Here is a 26,061-nt window from a genome sequence, read left to right as displayed (position 1 = left end):
TTGTTCTTGGAGGAATAAGCCACAGCCAGAGCAGTTTACCGTGCGTGCGCCCGCATCAGAGCTTCCCATAGGGCACAGTAAAGCAAGTGGCCGCAGCCGCTCGCTTCACTGTGTGAACTGACAGGGTTTCCTAAGGCCGCAATTCATTGAATTGCGGCCACAGATAACTGACATGTCAGTTATTTGCAGCCCCTCATGGGATCCCGGCCGGAGCGTGTACGATGTGTATACGCTCCGGACGGTATCCCATTGAAAATAAGGCATTGTTCCACTCCGCATAAAGTACGGCTGTTGTTGCCGATGGCTTTTGTGTAGTGTGAACATAGCCCAAAGGGGTTGGCCGGCGAAAGAAATCTTTTTCCAAATGGATCAAGGCTTAAAAATAAAAAATTATACACCTGCCCGATCCTCCTACCACTGCTGATATATTGGTGCCTGAGCCCCGTTGCTTAAAAATAAATAAATATAGGAATTAGTGTTTGGAGGGTAAATTCATCACAACAATAAGGACACTAAAAATGTCCCAATAACTCAATTTTTACCTAACACTTGTGACAAAAAATTAAATACCTTTAATATATCAGAGTAATAAATGGTGTGCACAAAAAAAGATTGTTAAAAGCACACAGAGTAGGAGGGAGATACTCGACAGCCGCATGTACTATAGTGGCGGGTATTAGTAGTATGTACTCAAGATTGATTCACGTCATAAACTGCTGATGTTGATAGAAAGCTGTAAGGTCTACGAGACACATGGTTCCTTTCATGTTTCTAACTGCACTTCCAGGATATAGAAAATGCTTTTATTCGATAGGACAAAAAGCCAAAGAGGCTTTTCTGAGCTCCTGAAGAGCAGCAATCTGTAACACCTCCTTACTCCCCCCTCCTATACCTGATCCTGCTTGGGACTCAGCTTTCAGGTGTCAATCAAGCTGGGAGGGGGGAGAGAGGAGACATTCCGGAGCTCGAAAAAGCCTCTGACTCTTGGTTCCAGAGAATAAAAGTATTTTTCTACATTTTGGAAGCACAGATGGATATATGAAAGATACAATGTGTCTATTTGTCCTAAGGGTCCATTTACACAGAAAGATTATCTGCCAAAGATTTGAAGCCAAAGCCAGAAACAGACTGTAAAGAGATCTCACCTCTTTTCAAATCCACTCCTGGCTTTGGCTTCAAATCTTCGGCAGATAATCTGTCAGATAATCTTTCTGTGTAAATAGACCCTAAACAGCTATCAGTGTCAGCAGTTTGGAACATTAAATACAGCCCTTTAAGGATGAATCTGAATACCAAATTAGTAATTCCCCAAAAGACCACTAGATGGACTTCTAGGACAACATACTTTGGAAGATACTAGACAATACTAGGCAGAAATGTCAGGATGCTCGCATATAACCCAATGCTCAACAGAAAGAGAGAAAGCCTCCTACCCGTGTCCCTTTTATAACAGAAGGCACGAACAAGCGGGAAAACCAGATACAGTACATTGCACTTATTGGTATGAACTCCCTGTCTGAAGGCGCAGAAAGTGTACATATTTGCTGTCTGCACGTGACTGCACTCTAGGAGAGACAGGAAGACCCAGAACAATGTGTCTTCCAGGTAGACGGACACCATCTGTAAGAAGGTAACTGGTATGGACTATTTGAAGAGGAATTGTTTTGGGATTCTTATACTCCTGTCCCAGGAGAGCACAGAAAAAAATGGGAAAGTGGAGAAGGCTGTGTTACATATTGTAAGAGAGCTAACCACTTAATCCCAACTTTGTTTTACAGGAAAGATTAACCTCTTTAAATGCTACATGTAAGGATGTAAAGGAATGAATAGTTACATGTGTGCGGTGAGTGAGGTTACATGGTACAAGGATATTTACAGTGTATACTGCAGCATCAGGAGAAGCCTTACATGGACACTAACCATCCAGAAGGAGCTTCTCCCATACACATGCTGCTCTGCCACCCTGGAGGCACTTACCTGCTGCCAGAGCTACCAACCTCTTTTCTGCCTTCCTCTTTCTTCTGCCCACAAACTTTAGTTGTCTATGTGATGCCACAATCAGATCATCCACCTACCTGCTCCCTATAATCTGAAGCCTGCTGTCCCCCATCCTGAGCCTGCATAGCCCATCACTCGGCTAACTTGGTGTCAGGCTATAGGACACATCTGATGTACCATGGGGGATCTGACCGCCTTGCTCTTCCTGGCTGCCTTCCTCTTGGTAGACTGTAAGTAATGCAGACTTAATTCTTTTTGTTACTGAGAAGAATGTGCAGAGCGTCAGCATTACCATTGACATCTTAGGAGATTCTTAGGTGAATGAAACAAAGCTAGTACTTATCCAGAATGGCACTAGACAAAGTATGGCACGTGTCATTGAACAGACTATAGTGGGACACAAAATTGTATAATAGGTTGTGTAGGATTTATTATTTTACCTTACAACCTTGTGATATGGTCGTTCCTATGTTTGTATCAGGTATTCTGACACTCAGCTAGAAACCTCTAAGAAATATCGTAGTATCGTTATTATTTTTCAAGAGTGGCTTTATTTTTCTACATATAGCAGTATTTACATACACATTAGATACATATTAACCAGGTGATACATATGGTACAGGTTCTAAAATACACAGAATCAATGGTTACCTTGTCATTTGTACACAACATGAGCCGCCATTAATAATGGGTAAACATTCATCATTAGGAATGGTATTCTATATATTAAGGGCAGTCAAATTATCCTCAATGTCTTGTCTCCGAGCTCAACAATAGCATCTCGGTGTATGTCGTCCTCTCTTCCCTTCAACTCTCTGGAGCATAGCTGTCGTTTCCAGTTAGCCTTAATAGAATAGGACCACAAGTACGACAGCTCCAGTGTTTTTATCTGAGCTTTATGGAGAGCATTAATCTTCATTTGGTCAAGAATCCATTTGTTTTTCATGCCATTCACGTTACCCTCAAAAGCCTTCAGCAACATCAACATTAAAGGCGTAACATAACAATGATTGCAATTGAAGGACTTTAGACATGTCTGTAGATTGTTACCAATGTAACCTTTACACTTACATGGAACCAATGCTCAGCACACATTAAGAATAAAATCCTCCTGATTGATAAAATATACAATAAAAACGAATAAAAGGAATAAAAACCCAGCTTAAATATCTCGGTTACATTATACTGAATTACATATACATTTGAATGTCCTTTGTCACAGAATACGCAAGTGTTGCAGAGTAAAAGCTGTAACTAACTTTAGAGCTAGAATACATTCTTTATGACTATGCTAAAAGTAATCAGGATCAATCACATTTAGACAATGCTGACATCTACTGGCAAATAACATGTATGTGAGTAATTCAATAACTACTACACAGAATTCATAACTTTATGCATTGGTCAAATGTCCATTTTTTTCACCTGGGGAGAATGAACAGGCTTGTGATTCGCTGTACTGAAGTTATTTTTATGAAATTAAAGGATTTTACATTTGTCAAGTTTACATTCTGTTACATCCTCGTATTATGACACAATATGTCACATGTTAAAAAGGAAATGTCGCCATCTTAAAAAAATAGATATTACTGCCATAATATAGCTTAGGGTGTTCGGATTACACGCCTTTTCTTGATTACTTAATATGTGTTACCATTCCTGAGATATGTGGTTTTATAGTTGGTCTGACAATTCGGTTAAAGTCAGATGGGTGTAACGTTTAATAAAGGGAGTGATTATCAGGTGATGGGAGTGATTATACAGTCGGGGGGGGGGGGGGGGGGGGGGAGTGTATTATTAGGCATACATGGTCCTCAATGTAAAAAATTCACACCCCCAGTATAATCAAATCCATAGCCTGGTAACCACTCCTATTATTAAATTAAGGTCATGCCCATCTGAAAACTCAAGTAGGGCCTATCCAGGAAGCAGCCTTTATGCTTTATTTATAAAATGGGAAGGGGGGATTTAAACTTTTATTGGGGAGGGGCTATGGCATGTTTCTAAAAAACTTTTACACTTTTTAAGTCCCCCTAGGGGACTTCTAATTTTTTACAATAGATCAGTAACACTCATCACTGCTATGCCACAGCATAGCATTGATTAGTGTTATCTGTGATCAATGCATAGAGCCTGCCTCTGTAAGTATTAACTTAGCGGCCATGGCCTCTCTCGGCCAGTGATTGGATGAGCGGGCGCGTCCCGTCAGTGCAGTGATCGGAACAGAAAGCAGAACTGCAGACACCGGGGAAGGCCTCCGAGGACACCAGGGAATGTGGTAAGGTAAGTTAATACTTTATTATTTTATACTGCAATCAACAGCTATTTGTAATAGCGATGCGCGGCCAACGCCCAATTATTTTATGTCTGAACCTAAAGAAACGACCAGCCGATGGTCGTTTTGTCGGCTGATTGTTCACTTTGTTACACAGAGCGATAATCTGCCAAATTAGCCTGACTGCAAAGCAACTCCAGTGTTAACACAAACCCGCATTCAAAACCTGGAGAGTGATCCATTAAAATTGAAGGTACAATGTTTCACGACAGATGCTGTGTACTCATAGCAATGAGAACACAAAAGAAAGGCTCAAGTAATATAAATAGCCACCACTTCAAAATGTCCAATCGAATATAATTATATTAAAACAAATGAACACAGTTACAATTCTGCATGAAGTTAAAAACACATTAAAGAGTTACTGTTGTTAAATTTTTTTTTTGCAGAAACTTTGTAATTGGGTTTATTAGCTAAATATGCCATTATCTGCATGTAGAAAGCCTTTTCCCAGGTCCCCCCATCCTCTCCTTTCTGTCATTCACTGCTCAGAATCAGGAAATCTCGACTGTTTTTTCATCAATCGGATCTGTCTGGTCTATGAAAAGGGACGGGGGGAGGGGGAAGGAGCGAGATTAGCGGGCAGCTGAGAGCCGAGAACAAAGGATAACACAGCGGAGAGCTATTCAGAGTCCTAATTAGTGGTCACAGAGGTCAGTGGTGACTGCAGAGGAGAGAGCCCATGATATAAATGTAAATTAACTCTTTGTTGTCCTGTTTTGCTGCCTCTACTTTCTCTCTCCATAGGAAAACCATAAAGACAGGGGGGAGAGCTTCAAACTGCTTTTTCATGATAAAAAATAATTTTTTGGCTAATAAACACAATTACAAAGTTTCTTAAAATCACCTGTACTATTGATTTCTGCAATAAAAATGTTAACGACAGTGACACTTTAAGGTGGGAAATGGTGTACATCTTCTACATCCTGAATTATGTACAGCAAAACCACCCCCACATACCTAATAAATCCTAGAAAAAAAAACAAGCTATTAGGGTAAAAAGAATATTTGGATTAATGATACTGCATGTAAACATTAACACTAAATAAATAAAAGTATGGGTCGCAAATGTTCAATTTATAACAATGGGAAAAAAGCAAGAGATGAGCCAATCAGTACATGGGGTGGGAAATGCTATGTACACCTCCCCTACTAACACCAACTTCCTCAGGAACTGTTCTGCATGCAGCATTTTAACTTTTTATGCTGTGTTTGCTTCAAAAGAATTATATTCATAGGTCATTTAGAAGTTTATGTAATTTATATTACTTCAGTATTTCTATTTTGTTGCCATATGGCAGTAAAGCCCTACCTAGGTGACACTGAGAACCAAACAACTAACACCTTTTTTGAGCATAAAAAAGCCACGGGTAAGTTTTATAATGGTATATTTCAAATATGTAGTATCTAAGCGTGTTGATGGTCCAGAGAACCACACATATAGAAAAGGGTGAGGAAGGATGACTTTAAATCCTGTCTTTTATGGGCCTCCTTAAAGGGGTTTTTCCATCACATAAAATGATGGCATACTACTAGGATATGCCATCACTTTATGATCACGAAGTAGTGGTATGACTTCTAGGCCCCTTACAACCGTGAGATAGAAAAAAATCAGCTTCAGTGAATGATGGTGGTAAAACAGTGAATTTGATCTTCTCCAGATAAACGAAAACAATCTCTATAGTGCCACCCAACCACTCTGAACATTAATGTCCAAACAATTACAGAGCTAATCTGTAGATAGACTGCCTGCTCCTGGGCTGTACAGAGCAAGTTCTAGATCAATAGCATTTGGCTGGCATGTTGTGCTGTGTCAGTAAGAAGCCATAGAGACTGCTGACTTGTACTCCGAGCTGTAAGAAACCTACCAATAAAGCATTATACATGTGCTGGCTGACCCTGACACCTTTGGCAGGAATGGCTGTCCATTTAATGTAATGTTTATAGTAACTTCCCAACCCTCTCCTGACATGATATTGGCGTAGAGAGGGATGAGGCATGTTAAATGTAAAATGTTAACTACCTAGTGCTTCTGCTTACGCACTCCCCTCCATTGAAAACACATAATTGCTTGGCTAAGCTAGAATGTTGTGCATTTAGAGCAATTGATAAAGACAGCTGTCAGCCAAAGCAGCCAACAGCTATACTATGTGTATGGCTACCTTGGGATCCCTACTAATATGAATATTTATATGGTCTGTAACTGTGATGAAAAAAGTGCAAAAAGGCAGATGGCTCCAGGGAAGCCCATTCCATACTGATATGTACAGCTCCCACTGGAGATATCTATACCACTGGATGAGGATGGGAGTAAGGGGAGGTTAAGAGCACTAAGAGTTGGGTATGAGGAAATATTATATTGAATGGTGTATGGGGAAATATTAAGTATATTGACTGGGATTGCTGGCCATTTGAATAGCTATTTTTGTATTTTTTAATATCACCTGTGCTTGTCATAATCTAGTTGTAGGGGGTAAGCTCTAGTGTTTTTAGAGGCCTACGTTTTAGAGGAACTTGTCTGTTTAAAGTTAAATCTGGCTTTGCGTCAGACCACCTATAATCTAACATATTGCTTCACCCAAATCATTGTGGCTGTACTGAGGGCAGATAATGTAAGATTAAACCCATTGAATTCTTTCTGACTATGCCACAAAAGCGCTGGATGAAGGCGTTCCTTTGGGTATCTGGACTTAAAGGGGTTATCCACATGCCCACTTTTCTCCCTCTCTTGTCTCCAGATTGGGTGGGGTTTCAAACTCAGTTCCATTGTGTCATTCCAAAGTGGCCATGTTTTTCTAACACTGGATAACCCCTTTAAGGCCACAATACAAAATTATGGTTAATAAGTTGGTTATTTTCCCCATAGTGATAATTCCTCCTTTCTACATATAGTAATTATGCCCCCATACAGATTTAAATAAAAAAATAATGCTCATCTAGTCCCATTCTCTTTAGGCCTGCAGCCTATGTGTAACAGGAATAGGGTCCCTGGGCAGGTGCAATCATGTCATCATTGTGCCAACCAGTGAGGGGGATGATGTCTCAGTGGCTCACAGGCTAGAGGCTATAAGTGAATGGTCACACTACTTTACTGGTGATGCTGTAAAGAGAGGGATTTGCTGGGGGGTCTGGAAGATCTTGGGAGCTCCAGTGACAGGTGGCAGCCTGCATGTGTGAGATCCCTGCTATAAAAGGTTACATAAGCGGAAGGAAGGAAACATTTTTAAAAGTAAGATGTTCATCACAGAAGTATAAAATTAAATTGCAAATGTACAAAACAAATTGTTAAAATGTGATATATATTTTTTCTAAAACAAGGTGAATTATTTTACCTATTCGCAGGCCTGTAAATCTTTGTAAGTGCTTCTTATTGAACTTTGTATAATGTGTAAGGTGCAAAGGTTACTGAGCTCTTCACAGGCCTCTGACTCATTGATTTAGGGATGGGCAGACCTTTGGGCACTTACACACTTTTGTAAATTCCTCATTAAATCTTTGCTATTTATAGTCATATGTTTGCTTCTTATCATGTAGCTAGGCCAGACAAGCTGTTTATTAAATATTATGTTTTTTAGGATTAAAATACAATAGAAAAATAACTGTAAATCCACCACCACTCCAGTGTTTCCTAGTGACCTGCAGAACAGCAACCATATAGGGCACATTACATACAGAGAAAATGCATGGTGCAAATTTTAGGCAAGGTTCCCGCCGTGTTTATGCAGTACCCTTCACTGGTATCACTCATCGGTAATACTAAAGGACGCTGGTTGACCTCAGGGAGATCAACCAAAACACCGCAGAGACACCATCACGTGTCTCAACGTCAGTGTATTCTAGAACATTGCCCCCTGGGAAATCAAATATGCAAAAGAACACTGCAGAGACACCATCACATGTCTCGACGTCAGTGAACTAGCCAGACCTTCCCTCCGGGAAGGAACAACCAAGCCAAGGGCGTTCTCCAGTCAAGGAAACCACCTCAGCAAGTTATCCATCCACAGACAGCTGTTTCGGGGTTTTTGCCCCTCATCAGTGTGGAGTAGATTTCTGGCTAGTGGGATCAATGACTAGTAAGTGCATGCAAAAGGACGCTGGTTGACCTCAGGGAGATCAACCAAAACACCGCAGAGACACCATCACGTGTCTCAACGTCAGTGTATTCTAGAACATTGCCCCCTGGGAAATCAAATATGCAAAACAACACTGCAGAGACACCATCACATGTCTCGACGTCAGTGAACTAGCCAGACCTTCCCTCCGGGAAGGAACAACCAAGCCAAAGGCGTTCTCCAGTCAAGGAAACCACCTCAGCAAGGTATCCATCCACAGACAGCTGTTTCAGGGTTTTTGCCCCTCATCAGTGTGGAGTAGGTTTCTGGCTAGTGGGAGCAATGACTAGTAAGTGCATGCAAAAGGATGCTGGTTGACCTCAGGGAGATCAACCAAAACACCGTGGAGGGAGGGTCTGGCTAGTTCACTGACGTCGAGACATGTGATGGTGTCTCTGCAGTGTTGTTTTGCATATTTGATTTCCCAGGGGGCAATGTTCTAGAATACACTGACGTTGAGACACGTGATGGTGTCTCTGCGGTGTTTTGGTTGATCTCCCTGAGGTCAACCAGCGTCCTTTTGCATGCACTTACTAGTCATTGCTCCCACTAGCCAGAAACCTACTCCACACTGATGAGGGGCAAAACCCCCGAAACAGCTGTCTGTGGATGGATAACTTGCTGAGGTGGTTTCCTTGACTGGAGAACGCCTTCGGCTTGGTTGTTCCTTCCCGGAGGGAAGGTCTGGCTAGTTCACTGATGTCGAGACATGTGATGGTGTCTCTGCAGTGTTCTTTTGCATATTTGATTTCCCAGGGGGCAATGTTCTAGAATACACTGACGTTGAGACACGTGATGGTGTCTCTGCGGTGTTTTGGTTGATCTCCCTGAGGTCAACCAGCGTCCTTTTGCATGCACTTACTAGTCATTGCTCCCACTAGCCAGAAACCTATTCCACACTGATGAGGGGCAAAAACCCCGAAACAGCTGTCTGTGGATGGATACCTTGCTGAGGTGGTTTCCTTGATTGGAGAACGCCTTTGGCTTGGTTGTTCCTTCTTGGAGGGAAGGTCTGGCTAGTTCACTGACGTCGAGACATGTGATGGTGTCTCTGCAGTGTTCCTTTGCATCATCGGTAATACTGACATATACTGTGGTGTATTGCAATGCCTAGGGTGGGAAGGGGGTTCAGGGTGACCAGTCTGAGGTGAGGGGAGACTGAAAAGGGAAATCAGTAAGAGACAAGGGGAGCAGTGTGTGTAATGAAGGGGGGGGGGGTGTCTTCTGGTTTAATTTGGGGTCTGAATACAATTTGGGGTCCAGTGTTTGTGTTTAGGGATTTCGCTAAGGTTTTAAAGAATGTGGTGGTTTAATATTTTTGGGGGGAGAGTGTGTGTGTGTGTGGGTCCACATTAATATTTTTGTTTCTACTTAATTCTTCATTTCAAATTTTCAATATTATATTTTACATAAAACACAGGCAGGGTCCACATTATTTTATACTTAACCCTTTCATGACTCCTCAGGACAAAAAAAAGTTAGTTTACAAACCTAAAAATACACATTTTTATCATAGAAAAACTTTAACAATTGCTGTTGATGTGGAAATATCCGAACTTTTAAACGTGCACCTGTAGTTTTATGAAAAATCACTATTATGCACTGAACTATGTACAACAGTCATTTTTTTATTACTTCTATTATAAATTTGGTGCCTAAACACCTTAATGGAGGCACAGTTGCAACCACTCTCTGTAACTGTGCACTGTTCCATTTCTATCTTCCATCTCGTATTTTCCGGCGTATAAGACGAATTTTAAGCCTGAAAAATCTTCATAGAAGCCGGGGGTCGTCTTATACACCGGGTATGGTCGCCCCATACAGTGGGGTGAGCTCAAAAATTTCCACAGGAGACGCGCAGGCAATGGGAACGGGCCCCAGGTGAGTTAACTGTTTTTTTATTTTTAATTTAGCTGCAGTTAACCCCTGCCTGACCGCAGCAAGGGTTAACATTTTCCGGCGTATAAGGTGAACCCCTGACAATCTTCTTAAAAGTCAGGGGTCGTCTTATACGCCCAGTAACCTTATACGGCGGAAAATACAGTAATATGATTCTATGTGTGTTATAGAAGAGGAAGCTCCATCTCCTAATGCACAGTTACAGATTCATTTCCTAAGTTCCCGTTACTGTATTGATTTTCTGACTTTTTTGTACAATTTGAAAGAAATTCCCATAATTTGGAAATGATTTGCTCATTGTTAGTCACAAGCTTTATTAAGATTTATGTTAATCTCACACTCGTATATTGTATGCATTATAAGACAGTTAAAGTAACAAATGTTTAGTATATATAGTGCAATAAAAAATATTTATATTTATGTTGTGTTAACTGTAATAATACTATATGTTTGTTATGTTCTATTATTTAGATAGCGAAGCAGCGGATGCAGAAGAAAGATTGATGGACACTCTTTTAAAGAGAGATAGATATAATAAACTCATCCGTCCAGCTTATAATAACACACAGTTGGTCTCTATCCAGCTCCAGTTGTCACTGGCTCAGCTCATCAGCGTGGTAAGATTCTTCATATGGGTCAATGAAATGTTTAGGTATACATTACATTCATATTGTTTTTTTTATTTATTCAGTTATGTGTTTATTAAATGTTACAACAGAGTATAGAGAGACCTACTTTTGCCACTGATCACATTATTTTTGGAATATAACATCTTTTGTCAACAAACAAAAGGCACTACAGCAGGGGTTTTATGTAGGCATCTTGCCCAAGGTGCTCTCAACTGCATATACAGATTTGCCTAGTCCCATCTTAGCTATATAGTGGTATCACTTTATATTGTAATCTTTCCTATAATCATAAGGTCCGAATGACTGAAAAGTGATCTTTACAGAACAGGGAGTGTCAGCTCGTTATTAGGCTTAGTGGCCAGAATGAAAACTGGAAGATTGCACGATTATGTTATAATGTAAATAGTAAAATTGAAACTGGAAAAAAATCACCCAAAATACTTAAAAATAGCAGTGATGGAACTAGCACTGTCTGCAGCAAAGACTCTTATTTCATAGTCAACATGTCCTGAACTTGCTTGTGCCAAGCTTTCTCTTCAGATATGAGGGATGTAACTCTGAAATGACAGGCACTAATGGCTCCATCATCCTGATGCTATCCCTAGTGATTTCCTGTTACCCTTGCTTTCTATGCTTTTGTTTATGTAGCTATAACATTCTAATGCTACAGTTATCATTCATAAGTAAATATTTTTACTTACATGTCTAAGCTACATTTGATGAGAGGATTATTTATTATCTATTTATGTACCGTAGTTTCAGATGACAATGATATCACGTCCAGTTTGGATGAACTCAGCTTTTCCTGTATGTTTTTTTTTATTTATTGTGACAATGTAAAAATTATTTGTATGCTCTTTGTAAGCTTCAATACTAATTTACATTGTTTTATGCAAAACAACTAACTCTGTACCTTGCATGTTACTGCCTCAATTTTGAATATAAAGTCATTGTTTACGCAGTCTGCATGCTTTAGAATTTATATATTTTAAAATATTAAAAAGTCTAGTTTATTTAAGAATTGTCTAAAAGACATAGCGCAGGTCAAATGAAACTGAGATTTCTACATCCCTTTTTTTATTTTGTCCCACCCCCCTCTCTTTTTTATGCTCTTTTGTTCACTGTTGCCTTGACTGTGTACCTTAGACAGCATGGCATTAGAACTGCTACGGAACAATAAGTTGTGTGTTTGGACACATTAGTTGGAGCACCACCATTGTTTTGCTTAACTGTGCATGCTGTGCCTGTTAGGGTACTATTACACGGAATGATAATTGGCTGAATCGGCCCCATTCGGACGATCATCGCTCTGTGTAATAAATACAACGATCAGCCGATGACAACGATCATCTGCTGATCGTTGATATAGGTTTGAACCTATAATTGTTGGGCGCCGACCTCGCATCGCTACGTGTAATAGCGGTGCACGGCCGGCGACTGACGATTTACATTACCTATCCAGGCTGCAGGGCTCCTCTTGTGGTTTTCTTCTTCCTGGGTCCGTGCTCCAGCTTCAGAGCGGCCTGTCTGAGCTGACAGGCTGCTCTGCCAATCACTGGCCGTGAGCGCCGCAGCCAGTGATTGGCTGAGCGACCTGTCAGCTGAGACAGGCCACTCTGAAGCTGGAGCGCGCGGGACCCGGGAAAAAAAAGACCGCAAGAGGAGCCCTGCAGCCTGGATAGGTAATGTATAAAGTAAAAGCAAGGGCTGCAAGGACATCGGTAACGATGTCCCTGCAGCCCTTGGCAAACAATAATCGGGCCGTGTACTAGGTCCAGTAAACGAGCAGCGAACTAGCAGATTGGCGCTCGTTTACAGTTATTACTGGGCCTTCATCGGCCCGTGTAATACCACCCTTAGTCAGATTGTTTCTTGCCATCCTGCTCTTATGTTATTGTGGGTGAGTTGTTTATGTCCACAGGGTTCCTGTAAAGTAGGTGGGTTCAGAAATGTGAAGCACTATTCTGACCCTAAAACTCCCATGCCTTTAGGAGGAACAGTCCCAATAAAGTCAGCCCCAACAACAAAAACTGGGACTAAGCAAAGTTGGCTAGATAGGTTAGTATCTGGAGGTCACAAATCAGCAGACTCATCAGTCAGAGAGTGAAGCGACAGAGAGGAGCAAATGAGTGCTGTCAGCGCTCTCTTGCTCCTCGTACTCTTCTCGCTGCCAGCGCTATTACACGCGTCAGCAGCGAGCGGGTGAGTACAGGGGAGCCCGCGGGAAGCTGCGGGGAGCTGCCCAGGTGATCGCTGGATCATACGGGCAGCCCATAGAGGATAGTGGCGGTCTGCCGCCGCTGCTCCTTCTCCGTGGTGCGACGGCAACATATTGTTGTTATATTAGTCGTTTGTCTTTCAACATGTTGAAAGACAAACAACTGCAATGTTCAGCCGACATCATTCATGTTGGCTAATTGTTGTCTTCTATTACACAAGGCGATCATCGATATTGGCCGAATACAGCCAATAATCGTTTCGTGTAATAGGGCCTTAAGCCAGGAACTGTAAAAAAAGTAAAAATCCAGGAGATCACAAAGTGCACAATCAGTAGACAAATGGAAAAGGTTAACAGGTACAAGCCAAAGTACAAGCCAGGTGGTTAACAACATTGTAGAATCATGATATTCCTTGTTCACACCATTCTCAGTATCGACACCATTACCAAAGAAAGGACAATAAAAAAAAACTTTTGACACGTCACAGAGACAACAAAAGTTTTGATCAGATGGGTTTTAAGTGTTCAGACTGAGACCGATAAGGACAACCAGACGGGAGAAGTATGTGCTTAGAATGCTCTCTTCTAGCTCTGTATCACTTTAAGTCTGTGGAGCTGTCCAGGTGTCAGGTTGGTAGTATATAAAATGTTGGCCTGGTTAGCCAAGCATCGATGATCATACATACACATTACCTTCATCCATCTTTTCCCCATCATATGTAACTGTGTTGGAACTGATTTTAAAGGGGTCGTCCTGGCTTAGAAAAAAAAAACATGGCTGACAGTAACTCACCTGTTCTCAGACTAGTTGTGGTTTTGCAGCTCAGTTTTATTGACATGAATGGAGCTAAATTGTAATGCCACACACAACCTACGGGCAGGGTTTTTTTTTTTTTTTTAAAGAATGTAGTTGTGCTTTTTCTAATCCTGGATAATCCCTTTAATGTCACTGGGTCATCAAATCCTCTTCCTGTTAGTGTACTATTCTTCCATTCCATCTCACTTTACACATACAAACTTGATTAAATGTATATCTGAAGAAAAGAGAACATGATCTGCGGTCAGTTACCAGCTGCATTGTCCATCAGAAATGTATCAGACAGACCAGAGAAAGATCTTAGTTTCTTCTCTCACTTGCTCTTTTAATAAAACCCCAAATAACCTTCACCCTAGCATGAAGAATAAAAAAAATGAGTTTTTTTTTAACCACACGTATTATATTAATTGTACACCCTGATCCCTGATGTGAATTTCTGGAAATATGCTTTAATGTGTCCCATGTATATGTTGTATGGCTGTACAAATGTTATCTGGGCAGGGGGTAATCTGATTAGGAGCATCCTTTATTATGTTAGCCTCTAGTACATATTGCACTCAATGAGAGATTGCATCTGTTTGCTGTCATGTTTGTGTTCTGTTCTTTGCTATCTAGTTGTCCATGCTTGTTTCATTCTTCCCTCTGTCACTAATAAAAATCAGCTTGGTGACAGTATGCAGCATCAACCTAGAGACTCCCTGTGTCACATAGACAAAAACCCTGAAGGGCATCTGCAAAGAAGCATCCTGTAACACTTTGTACCTTCAGTGACTTGACATATGAAAAGGCTAGGTTAAAGGGTGAACCCAACTTTCTGAAGGATTATGTCTTATTTCCTTATTTGCCAATAGTCTTGTCACTAAAGAGGAGTGGACTGTATGTCGAAAACCAAATCCAAACTGATGCATTATGTGAAATAAAACATATTTTAAATGTACAAGCATTTCTGAAACATCAATAAAATAGTACAGGGCAAATTTTAGGATGAAATTGAGGGATCTCCTATCATTCAGCACATATTAGGTGTAGTTGAGGATAATAATCCCTTGACTATTAGTAATATGCTTTTATTTGCTTTAGTTCGTGTATAAACCTTTTTATGGATTTCCTATATGGACATAATTACTTTGTTCATTATGTTATTATTTGCTCCATAGCAGTTGCGTGGTCTGCCTCTATGGTAGCTCCGCCAATGCCACCTCTCTTTTCAGTCTTTACCTGGAGAGCCAGGGGTCAGGGAACTGTTTTAGAGTTGGCTGCAGGTCCCAGAGGTGAAACATGTGTCTATCAGAAATGTATGAAATATCATGTTTTATAGACAGAATTCAAGGCATCTGACCAATGTTCACAAGATAAAATTCCTTTTTATTATGTATCTATGAAAAATTGGCAAAAAACATGATATTTCAGCCAATATGGCCTTTGTCAAGCTAGAAGAGAATTAAATTGTTCTTGTAATTCTCTTTTGGTTTGACAAAGGCCGAAAAATCATGGTTGTATTTTGCCAATTTTAAATGTATTCATAATAAAGGTGAATTTTTTCTTGTGAACATTGGGCCAGTGCCTTGGATTTGTGATATATCATGAATAGAGATGAGCGAGTACTAAAATGCTCGGGTGCTCGATACTCGAGACGAATATTTCCCGATGCACGGGTGCTTGTTTCGAGTAATGAACCCCATGGAAGTCAATGGGAAACTCAAGCATTTTTGCAGGGGACCAAAGCTCTGCACAGGGAAGGTTGCCTGAAAACCTGTAAACCTCAGAAAATGATTGAAACAACATGAAAATGGACAAGAAACAGCAGGGGTAGCATGCCTGGATGCCTCTGGGGCTGGCTAATCGCAACATTACGCCAAATTATGGGCAACAGCCGGGTGGTGTCCCTCAATACAATTTTGCTGACCCAGACCAAGATGGGCAAGGCACATGTGCTGGCACATGTTTGGAAAGCACCCAACTAGGTGCAGCTGGGAGGACTTTTGGTGTAGTCTATGGAGGCTGTGTGTATCAGGTACCAGGTGCTATTTGTTTTAGAGCACCCGTTACACTGCACAATGCACAGCCAGGATAGGTGTAGCTGCACTACAGGTCCCAGCAAGCCAAGGTACAGCAGCAGCAAAAATGAGTACTGAGAGAACTTTGGGCAATTTCTTTGGGGTCTATGTGGACCATGTGCTGTCCCCTTTCTGGCACCAGTTGCTCTGCATGCAGACAAGATGGCGGTAGCTGCACTACAAGTCCCAGCCAGCAGCCACGAGGAGGCCAAAAAAAATGTCGTTTTAGAAGGACTGTTGGGTTCTTTGTGGATGATTCCTGCCTAACACACACTATTTTCCCCACCCTCAACACTCTCCCTGACAGACAGCTGCTCTCTCCCTAAGCTCATCCAGCCTGCGTCTAAAGCGAGCATCGTGGGTCCTGATTCTTATATGCCCAGGTCACCTGATCTGGCCAGCCAATCACTGCTATTGATATGTAGGTTTCCCACGTGATGATAGGAGGTCCCAAAAACTCTCTTGCATAATGATTGGCTTAGAAACAGCCACCAAACATGCAGGAAGAGGAAGATGCCATTTTCTCGAGTATCACGAGATGCTCGTCCGAGTAACGAGCACCATTGAGTATCCTAATACTCGAACGAGTACCAAGCTCGCGCAAGCATGCTCACTCATCTCTAATCATGAATAATGACCTGGTGGAATGCCACATGCCACAGAAAAGTATAGGTGCATAGTATATGGTGCATGAGAAAATGTAAAATTAGAAACATTTCTAAAAAATATGTTTACCCTTAAAGCATAATTTTAACAATAGGTCATTTTCTGATGACCCATTCCCTTTAAGTGTTTACATGTGACAAAAGATCGACTTTTTTCCAGTGCCAATAACTATGGGCTGTGTCAATATCAGACACAGCCCATAGACAAGAATGATGATTCTGGGGAAAAAGGTCAACTCTGTATATCTCTTTTTTTTTTTTTTGCTAGAATAATATACAGAGGTACTTTATTCATAGCAGGAATTCTTGCAAATGTGTTAACTCTATTGCAAGTCTCAATGTTAGGTAATCTGAGACATGGTTTGTCCAGTGCTTGAAAGTGACTGTATAAAGAGGAAGTCGTGCAATTAATGTAATGGGGTGTTTCTTTCAGGGTAGCTTGAAACGTGCTCCTATAAAACAGTACGTTGCTTTCAAATGAAATTACAAGGTCTATTAGATTTCATCTGCATTATGTCTTTTATTAAATTTAACTACAAGCTCTGTTCTCTGACTCACAACACAGTCATGTGTAACTGTAAAGCCCAACAACATTGAGGTCACTGCTTGGTAAATATCTGCCTACAACAAATGTCAAAATGTATCTAGGTGTGTCAAGTTTTAAGCACGATGTCTGGCAATTAACCTGACTAAATAGCAGCATGGTTCGGTATTTTGGATAGAACTTTGAATGGAGGCACTTGGTGGAGCATCTAACATATTGTTAGATGCTATGTTCCCACATTGTTGTTTTTTGAAAAAGAACGGACGCTGATTGCAATTAACGTTCATTTTACTTACTTGTTCACACACTGTTTTGTTTGCACTCAAAATGATGGTCGTATTTTATTGTGTGGGAACATACACATAGCCTTAAACTGAATGGTTAAAAAATTAATCAATACATTATTTTCTGCTAATGACACCCTGACTGGGACAGATTACCCTGCCCCCCCCCCCCCCCCGCCTCCTCTCCCTATATCTTTCACATTTTTCAGTTGCCATCTTCTTTCTTGACATCGGCTTAGCTACCAGTTAGTGTATGAAAAGCTGTTTTTTGCAAAGATTTTTAGCTTTACCTTCAGGTTCATTCCCACAATGTAAAAATAAGTGCAAATAATGTCTGTTAGTGCAAAACAACAGCCTTTATTAATGAACATTAAAAACGGCCGTTATTTGCATTTATTTTTACATTGTGGGAACATAGCCTCAAACTGTACCCTGATGCTTAATGTTTAACAAAAATATTTAACATAAATAATTTTATCAGTTTGTAAACCATTGATGCATCCCTTATGTTCTAGAATGAACGAGAGCAAATCATGACGACTAATGTGTGGCTCAATCAGGCAAGTACAATTCACGTTCATTGTTAAATTTAAAAATACTGCATTGTGTAATGGCAAAAGAAAGTAGGAGAAAATACACGTGATTAGGACTCTGCATGTGACCCTATTATAAAACCAATACCAACATTCTTACAGTTCTTTGCTATATATATCCCTAGTCATGTTTTTAGACTCCAAAAGGATATTTTTGTATTAAAAGAAAATGCTTTATCTAGCAAATATGCATAAAAAACTAAGATGGAGTTAAAGGAGTTTTGATATTCTTTTTAGGAGTGGGTAGATTACCGCTTGACCTGGAATTCATCTGAATATGATGGCATAAGAAAACTTCGCATTCCATCAAAACAGATCTGGCTGCCAGACATCGTTCTTTACAATAAGTAATAACTTTATATTAACACTATTATTAATATTCATTTGTTTCCTACACGCAAAATTAAGCAACTTTCTAAATAGTCTTTATTAAATATTCCTTGCATTTTGCTGCTCTACAAGTTTGTTGAGAGGACAGTGCCTATGTAACTGTATTGTGTATTAGTGTTGAGACATGAGAAAACACACAGAAAAAAAATTGCAGACAGTGTATGAGCGCAGTAAAGATTAGATCACACAAAATGGAGGCTACATCAAACTTACAGAATTATAAAATCTCCCTCTTAAAAAAAAAGCTTCCTATAAAAAACACAACAATAAATAGTATACATATCCGGAGATGTAAAGCAAAAAGAGAAAAAAATACCAGGTCATCTTATGTAGAAGATATGAATAAATGCATATAATTATAGTGTATGGCTGTGTTCACACTGTGTAAATAAATTATAATTGAAGTCAACAGAATGACAGCCACCCAATACACATAGGGGGAGATTTATCAAACTGGTGTAAAGCAGAACTGGCTCAGTCACCCCTAGCAACCAATCAGATTCCACCTTTTATTATTTGCTAATTCCTTGGAAAATGAAAGGTGGAATCTAATTGGTAGCTAGGGGCAAATGGGCAAATTCTACTTTACATCAGTTTGATAAATTTCCCCCATAGTGTATAAAATAATGGACGTTGTTTGCACAGATGCCAAATTAATGTTCATGACAATTATTTATGGACATTATTTTGCAAACAATGAACATTATTTTGACACATTTACTTCACTGTCCTTTCACCATCTTTACTACTAAATTCAATGGACCTTTAAAAAAGAGCCTAAACTAGAATAATGTACCAACAGCTGACCCAAAATGTAAAATGATGGATGTCATTTGGTACTCCATGAGGGAAGTCATTTTGAGAAAGAAAAAAATGACAGAAAAAACATCATTTGAACATAGCCTACAGGTAATTAGCTACACCCCCTTACCCATAGGTGATGCCAGCACTGTTAGGAATGAAACTAATATGATCCAGGCAGTTGTTGGCAAATGTCGTCTGTAGTATACAGCTGGCATCTGTCACATAGGAAGTGGGCACAGCCCCTGAACATTCCCCATTTCTACATTCTGCATGTATCAAATATAGGGAAGGGATTAACATACTGTATATCACCATGATAGGATAGGATAAAAATCGCTTGTGTGCACCCTAAAGGACGTTTTGCTTGGCTTTGAATAAGGGACAAGGCTGCCAGTTACCGTACTACATATGAGTGAGTAGTAGAGTAATTTTGCTTTTACAGGCTCTCTCCGAACACCACCCCCATTTATTTTGTTCATCTATTTTTGTGGATTTTTTTAAAAGGGTATTCCAGGATGATAAAAGGGAGTATATGTTGCTGGGGGGGGGGGCTGGTGAAACTGAAAAATAAATTATGCTTGAGTACCCTGGCCCCCCACAGCTCCTGCTCCAGCATCTTCTGGCTCCCTGTTGGTTCCTGCTCATCCCTACTTCCAAGACAAGATGTCTCAGTAGGACCTATACACCCAGACAATCACTAGCTACAACGTTGTCCTGTCTCAGTCAGTTATTGGCTCACTGGGCAGGTCCTGCTGTGATATGTCGTCTTAGAACTAGGAAGGAGCAGAGACCAACAGAGGAGCAGGTATTGCTGGCCTTTAGGCTATGTTCACACAACGTATGAGACCGGCCGTTCTGTGACCCCGGCCGGGTCAGGGAACGGCCGGTCTCTGGCCGGATCATCTGGGTGATCTTTCCGGCCGCAGAGCTCTGATGCGGCGCATCAGAGCGCGCCCGCATCAGAGCTTACCATAGCACACAGTGAAGCAAGCGGCCAGAGCCGCTCGCTTCACTGTGCACTGACAGGTCTTTCTGCGGCCGGAATTCACCGAATTCCGGCCGCAGAAAACTGACATGTCAGTTTTTTGCGGCCCCGTACGGGATCCCGGCCGGAGCGTATACGATGTGTGTACGCTCCGGCCGGGATCCCATAGCTTAATAGGCTGTGTTCCGCTGCAAAAAAACTACGGTCGTTGTTGCCATCGGCAACAATGGCCGTAGTTTTACGTAGTGTGAACATAACCTTAAGCTGCGGAGGACTGAAGTAGAAAAGTTTTATTTATTTTTCATTTTACTATCCCCAGCAACATAGAGAATGTTTTATAGCCTGGAATACCCCTCAAAATCCATAAGTTGCACTTCTCTCTTTACTGATTTCCTGCTTATACTCCTAGAAAATGCAACAATTCTCTTGTCTTGTAGAGTCACTTAAGTAACTACGTTATAATAAAAAAACAATATAGGACAAGTAACAGTGCTGTGTGGGAAACACTTCATAGTATTAAAATGTACCTTATATGGCTTTGTTCACACGATGTAAAAAAAATATTGAAAAGGCGGTTGATTCACATATTTAAACTAACGTCCGTTTTTGCAATGGCAATGCATTGAAGTCAATGGGAAGAAAGACGGACATCTAATGCACACAATGTATTCAATAACGGACGTTTTTACCGCAGACGTCAAAATAATGAACATGATCATTATCTTCGGACGTCTTTTGCAAACAGCGGACGTTTTTTATAAGTTGTTCACACACAGTTTTTCTTTTGTCACCGTTCTTTCTCCGTTTTTACTATTAAATTCAATGGACTTTTCAATTAAGACACACCCAAAGGCCAATTCGTAACCAAACTAGGATAATGTACAAACACCAGTCATTGCACTAAGGGGAGGCCAGACAGCTAAATGACGTCTGTTATTTCAGCCTCAAGATAACGGACGTCATTTTAAACGGAGCTCAAAAGACGTTGTGTGAACATAGCCAATGGGAGTTATTTCTGATTGTAGTGCTGTGTTCTCTGTCATGTTCTCTAACACATGCTATTTGTGTTGTCAGTGCTGATGGAACTTATGAAGTCTCCCTGTTCACCAATGCAGTTGTGCAGAATAATGGAAGCATTGCTTGGCTTCCTCCAGCCATTTACAAGAGTGCATGCAAAATCGAAGTCAAGCATTTCCCCTTTGATCAACAGAACTGCACTTTGAAATTTCGTTCCTGGACCTATGATTATACAGAAATTGATCTTGTACTTAGTACTGACTCTGCCAGTATGGATGATTTCACACCAAGTGGAGAATGGGATATCATTAAACTTCCTGGAAGGAGAACTGTAAATCCTCTAGATCCAACCTACGTTGATGTCACCTATGATTTTATCATCAAGAGAAAGCCTCTCTTCTATACTATCAATCTGATTATACCCTGTATTCTTATTACATCATTAGCAATATTGGTGTTTTACCTGCCATCTGACTGTGGACAAAAGATGACCCTGTGTATCTCTGTTCTTCTAGCACTAACTGTATTTCTGCTTTTAATTTCCAAAATTGTCCCACCAACTTCTCTGGATGTTCCACTTATCGGAAAATACTTGATGTTTACTATGGTACTGGTGACATTTTCTATAGTCACTAGTGTCTGTGTCCTCAATGTCCACCACAGATCTCCTAGCACACACACAATGCCACTATGGGTAAAAAACTGCTTTTTGGAAAAACTTCCAGTCTTCCTCTTCATGAAACGCCCAGAGCACAATGTATCTGGTCAAAAACCACGGGGGCAACTGTGGACAAAACAGACAGACCCATGTAAAAACTCTTCTTGTCTTGTTAAAGGTACAACATCAAGACCATATGATCAAAAAGTAAATGAACAAGTGGAGCATCATAGAAACCAAGATTTTCGATACAGACACTCTAGAAAGTTCTCTCCACAGGTTCAAGAAGCAATGGAGGGTGTGAGCTTTATAGCAGATCACATGAAAAGCGATGATGAAGACCAAAGTGTAAGAGTCATACTAGTATACATGAAATGCATTTTTTATCTGGCAAATTCAATACTGGCCAGTAGTCAGTAAATAGCATTCCATAGTGAAGAATATGACTGCTTTTATCAGATAGTTGGAAAGTGTTAGCATTATATCAGTGGCTGGTGGCCAGAGGGAGCTGACACTCATGAGTATCAAGGACTACTGAGCACGCACACATAGTGGAGAGGACTAGTGTGCTCAGAGTCCTAGTTATTCAGGAGGATATCTCCGAATCAGCTGAACAGAACAAATCGTGATAAATGATAAATGATAAGTGATAAATCGTTCTGTCCAACTTACCTGTCACTAGTTTAGGCTACCCTTAGATAGGACAGCATAAACCTGCTGACAGAGTCTCTTTAAAGTGACTCTGTACACACAATCTGACCCCCCAAACCGCTTGTACCGTCAGATAGCTGCTTTTAATCCAAGATCTGTCCTGGGGTCCGTTCGGCAGGTGATGCAGTTATTGTCCTAAAAATCAACTTTTAAACATGCAGCCCTGTGCCAAACTGGTGTGGCCTAGAGTGACTATGCATTAGGCTGGCACAACCTCTCTGTCCCTCCTCCCCGCCCTCCTCATCATTAGGAATGCTCAGGCATATTTTGTCCGATTCCTCACCTGTGTAAGCATGGCACATGGGCTGGATTGTTAAGGCACATGTGCAGTGTTCACTGCAGAGGAATAGGAAAAATCCTGCCAGTGGCATTCCTAATGATGAAGAGGGTGGAGAGGAGGGACAGAGGGGTGGTGCAAGGCACAGGGCTGCAAATTAAAAAGTTGTTTTTTAGGAAAATAACTGCATCACCTGCCGAACGGACCCCAGGACAGATCTTGGAGTAAAAGCAGCTATCTGAAGGTACAAGCTGTTTGAGGGGGACAGATTGTGGGTACAGAGTCGCTTTAAATAATGAACATTCCCAGTCAGTGAATACATGAAGAGAAGGTGATATATACAAAGCAAATGGTATAACTGTTCATTATACACATTATAAGCTTTATTTGCTATAAGGAGAATTTTTAAGAAAAAGCAGCCAACATAGCGCTGGTATTGACTACCTATATCTTGGGAAGTCATGTAATAACGGGAAAGACAATGTTTCAAAATGAGTAACATAATCTTTATATTAATTTAAATTAACATTAAAAAATACTTTTCAATGCACTTAAAAATACAGCTTCAACGATACATATAACATTGCTTCCAATATATCTTGTAATTTATACGGCCTCTTATACAGGGCACAAGTGCAAAGGTAATGATACAACTGAGTGCGTGTTAAGGTTTACTCCAGAGGCTGACTCTAAATTCAATGTTAGTTTTCTTATTTGTTATTTTAATTGTCTCCCTAAATTTATTTACCTTACTGTATTGATTATAAAGAATAAATCAGCATAAAAGCCTTCTGTTTCTTTAGTGGGACCATAAAAATTGACCAGTGTGAGATCAACTTACTTTATTGCTTGTGTAACCAACACATATTATCCCTGAAAGACCAAAGCTGCAACAGACTGGCTATGCTGTAAAACACTATATTAGCGCTTCATAGAGTTGTTATGAGAGGATGTAAAGAAGGGCTAGCTAATACGAAGAAGGTAGATATGATAGATGATCTCTATAAGCAATCCCTATAAGTAAAGCAAATAATTTAGTAAAGTAATAAATAATAAAATAATGTATTTAATTAAATAAAATAATTTAATAAAGTAATAAATTACTGCAGTAGCTACAAACAAAAAGTTATACCAGGTTACCTTTTGCTTTTATGTGTTCGGAGACCATCATACTATATTTAACAGTATGAATTTTATGTCTGTTCACACTTTCATGTAGGCTATTTTTCATTTGTTGCCACATGATGGGTAAAAAAACAGTACTGCATTTATTCTACCTAAATAAAAATGTCATTTTAAGTGAATAGAACCTATTCAGATATAGTACCAAACAGAATGATGCATGGTATTTATTATGAACCCCTTATAACCGGAATCCATAAGGTCTTTGTGAACAAAGACTTTGTACTGTGTGATGAACAATGTAAAGAAGTACTATTGTTACTTTATGTTACATTTTCTAATATATCAATAGGCAGATTCACTGTAATCAATTTAGAGCACAGATCTGATATTAACCCACATGCATATGAATGTTTCTTTCAGATTATAGAAGATTGGAAGTATGTTGCCATGGTTGTGGACAGGCTCTTTCTATGGATTTTCATCATTGTATGCGTTGTAGGAACTGTTGGACTTTTCATGCAGCCACTTCTACATAACCAGGCACCAACTGGAAGTCATTAGAGGGCTGAATGCTGTGCAATATGAGGCCAAGAATAACAATGCTTCCTATTCTCTATCATTGCTGGAGTCCAAAGGATAAGTGTCATTTTCTTTTCTATAATTATATTAATGGAGATAATAAGCTTTGTCGTATAGCTTACTTTGGAATGTCTGGACTTGCTTTCATTTATATCCAATAAAGATTTCTTTTTTTAGGATGAAAGTGTCATTATTCCAATAATACATTTCTTCCTTCTTCTGTTTGTAAGATTTTCTTTCATACTTGGCATAAATGTCAAGTGCCAAGATTCCTAGTCCTGTTTTTAGTGAAGATTGTACCAAGTGAAGCGCTTCATTATCTCTGCAATCTGCTCATCAGCCTGCTTCCATTTAACTCACTCCATGCCGCTCCTCCCTGGGGGCTGGGAAAAGCTGGATCCAGTCCTGGGAAACTTTGAAAAGTTACCCAGGATTGGATCCAGCTTTTCCCAGCACCCAGGGAGGAGCAGCAGAGAGCGGCAGTGAGTTAAATGGAAGCAGGCTGATGAGCGGATTGCAGATTTAACAAAGTGTTTCACTCTGTTATTACTGTATATTCGCTCATCTCTCTTTTCATTTTTCCTTTTAAATCAGCACAGGTTATGGTAGAAACCTTTATACTGTTCTTGCTCTCAGATTTCCACAACTCCCAACTATAAATTGAAACATAATAGGTTATTTTTTTCTTTAGAAGCAGTAGCACTCATTTTCATTGGCTGTATCTGTTGTTCCAGCTCACACCTATTCACTTGCATGGAGGATGAAGTACAAAACCCAAACACTTTGGGGTTTGTTCTTTGTTCAGATTAATGAACAGAACAATATGAGTGGAACTGAAACCATAGGTCCTGTTATACCACAGCCCTGTGTTGATAGATCACTACTCACATATTGACTCAGGCTGGGTTCACACTACGCATATTTCAGTTAGTATTGTGGTCCTCATATTGCAACCAAAACCAGGAGTGGATTAAAAACACAGAAAGGATCTGTTCACACAATGATGAAATTGAGTGGATGGCCGCCATTTAATGGCAAATATTTGCTGGTATTTTAAAACAACGGCTGTTATATTGAAATAATGGCAGTTATTTACTGTTATATGGCGGCCATCCACTCAATTTCAACATTGTGTGAACAGATCCTTTCTGTGTTTTTAATCCACTCCTGGTTTTGGTTGCAATATGAGGACCACAATACTGACTGAAATATACGTAGTGTGAACCCAGCCTTAAGCAGTATTAGAGTATGATCCCATGGGTTTGATTGCTGGTGCTAGTGGTTCCTTGCTGGTCTCCAGTATCACAGATTGGCCAAGTGGGCAGATACAGGATTATGGCATGTGACCGGGAGTGTTGACAATG

General features: G+C 40.2%; 1 protein-coding gene across 2 annotated transcripts; it reads left to right on the top strand.

The window, feature by feature from the left end:
* The first annotated feature begins 1,448 nt into the window (after nt 1–1,448).
* CHRNB4 (cholinergic receptor nicotinic beta 4 subunit) lies at nt 1,449–24,828 on the top strand. 2 transcript variants are annotated; one of them, XM_069956320.1, is made up of 6 exons: nt 1,449–2,228; nt 10,816–10,961; nt 18,074–18,118; nt 18,389–18,498; nt 21,405–22,353; nt 24,539–24,828. In XM_069956320.1, exons 1-6 carry the CDS (start codon nt 2,177–2,179, stop codon nt 24,677–24,679), a joined length of 1,443 nt encoding a protein of 480 aa, XP_069812421.1. In that variant the 5' UTR covers nt 1,449–2,176; the 3' UTR covers nt 24,680–24,828. The 2 variants fall into 2 exon arrangements, with proteins under 2 accessions (XP_069812421.1, XP_069812428.1); XM_069956327.1 differs by lacking the exon at nt 10,816–10,961 and having other exon boundaries at nt 2,196–2,228.
* Nucleotides 24,829–26,061: the final 1,233 nt, after the last annotated feature.

This window comes from Dendropsophus ebraccatus, chromosome 1 (assembly GCF_027789765.1).
Source record: "Dendropsophus ebraccatus isolate aDenEbr1 chromosome 1, aDenEbr1.pat, whole genome shotgun sequence".
Taxonomy (NCBI): Eukaryota; Metazoa; Chordata; class Amphibia; order Anura; family Hylidae; genus Dendropsophus; species Dendropsophus ebraccatus.
This window is presented reverse-complemented; position numbering and strand designations above follow the sequence as displayed.

Bases quoted from the DNA above. Each gene is read 5' to 3' on its own strand.
- CHRNB4 (XM_069956320.1), top strand. From the start codon at position 2,177: ATGGGGGATCTGACCGCCTTGCTCTTCCTGGCTGCCTTCCTCTTGGTA. The intron at 2,229-10,815 runs GTAAGTAATGCA...TCTATTATTTAG, and splicing joins TGCCTTCCTCTTGGTAGACT to ATAGCGAAGCAGCGGATGCA. The intron at 18,499-21,404 runs GTAATAACTTTA...TTGTGTTGTCAG, and splicing joins GACATCGTTCTTTACAATAA to TGCTGATGGAACTTATGAAG.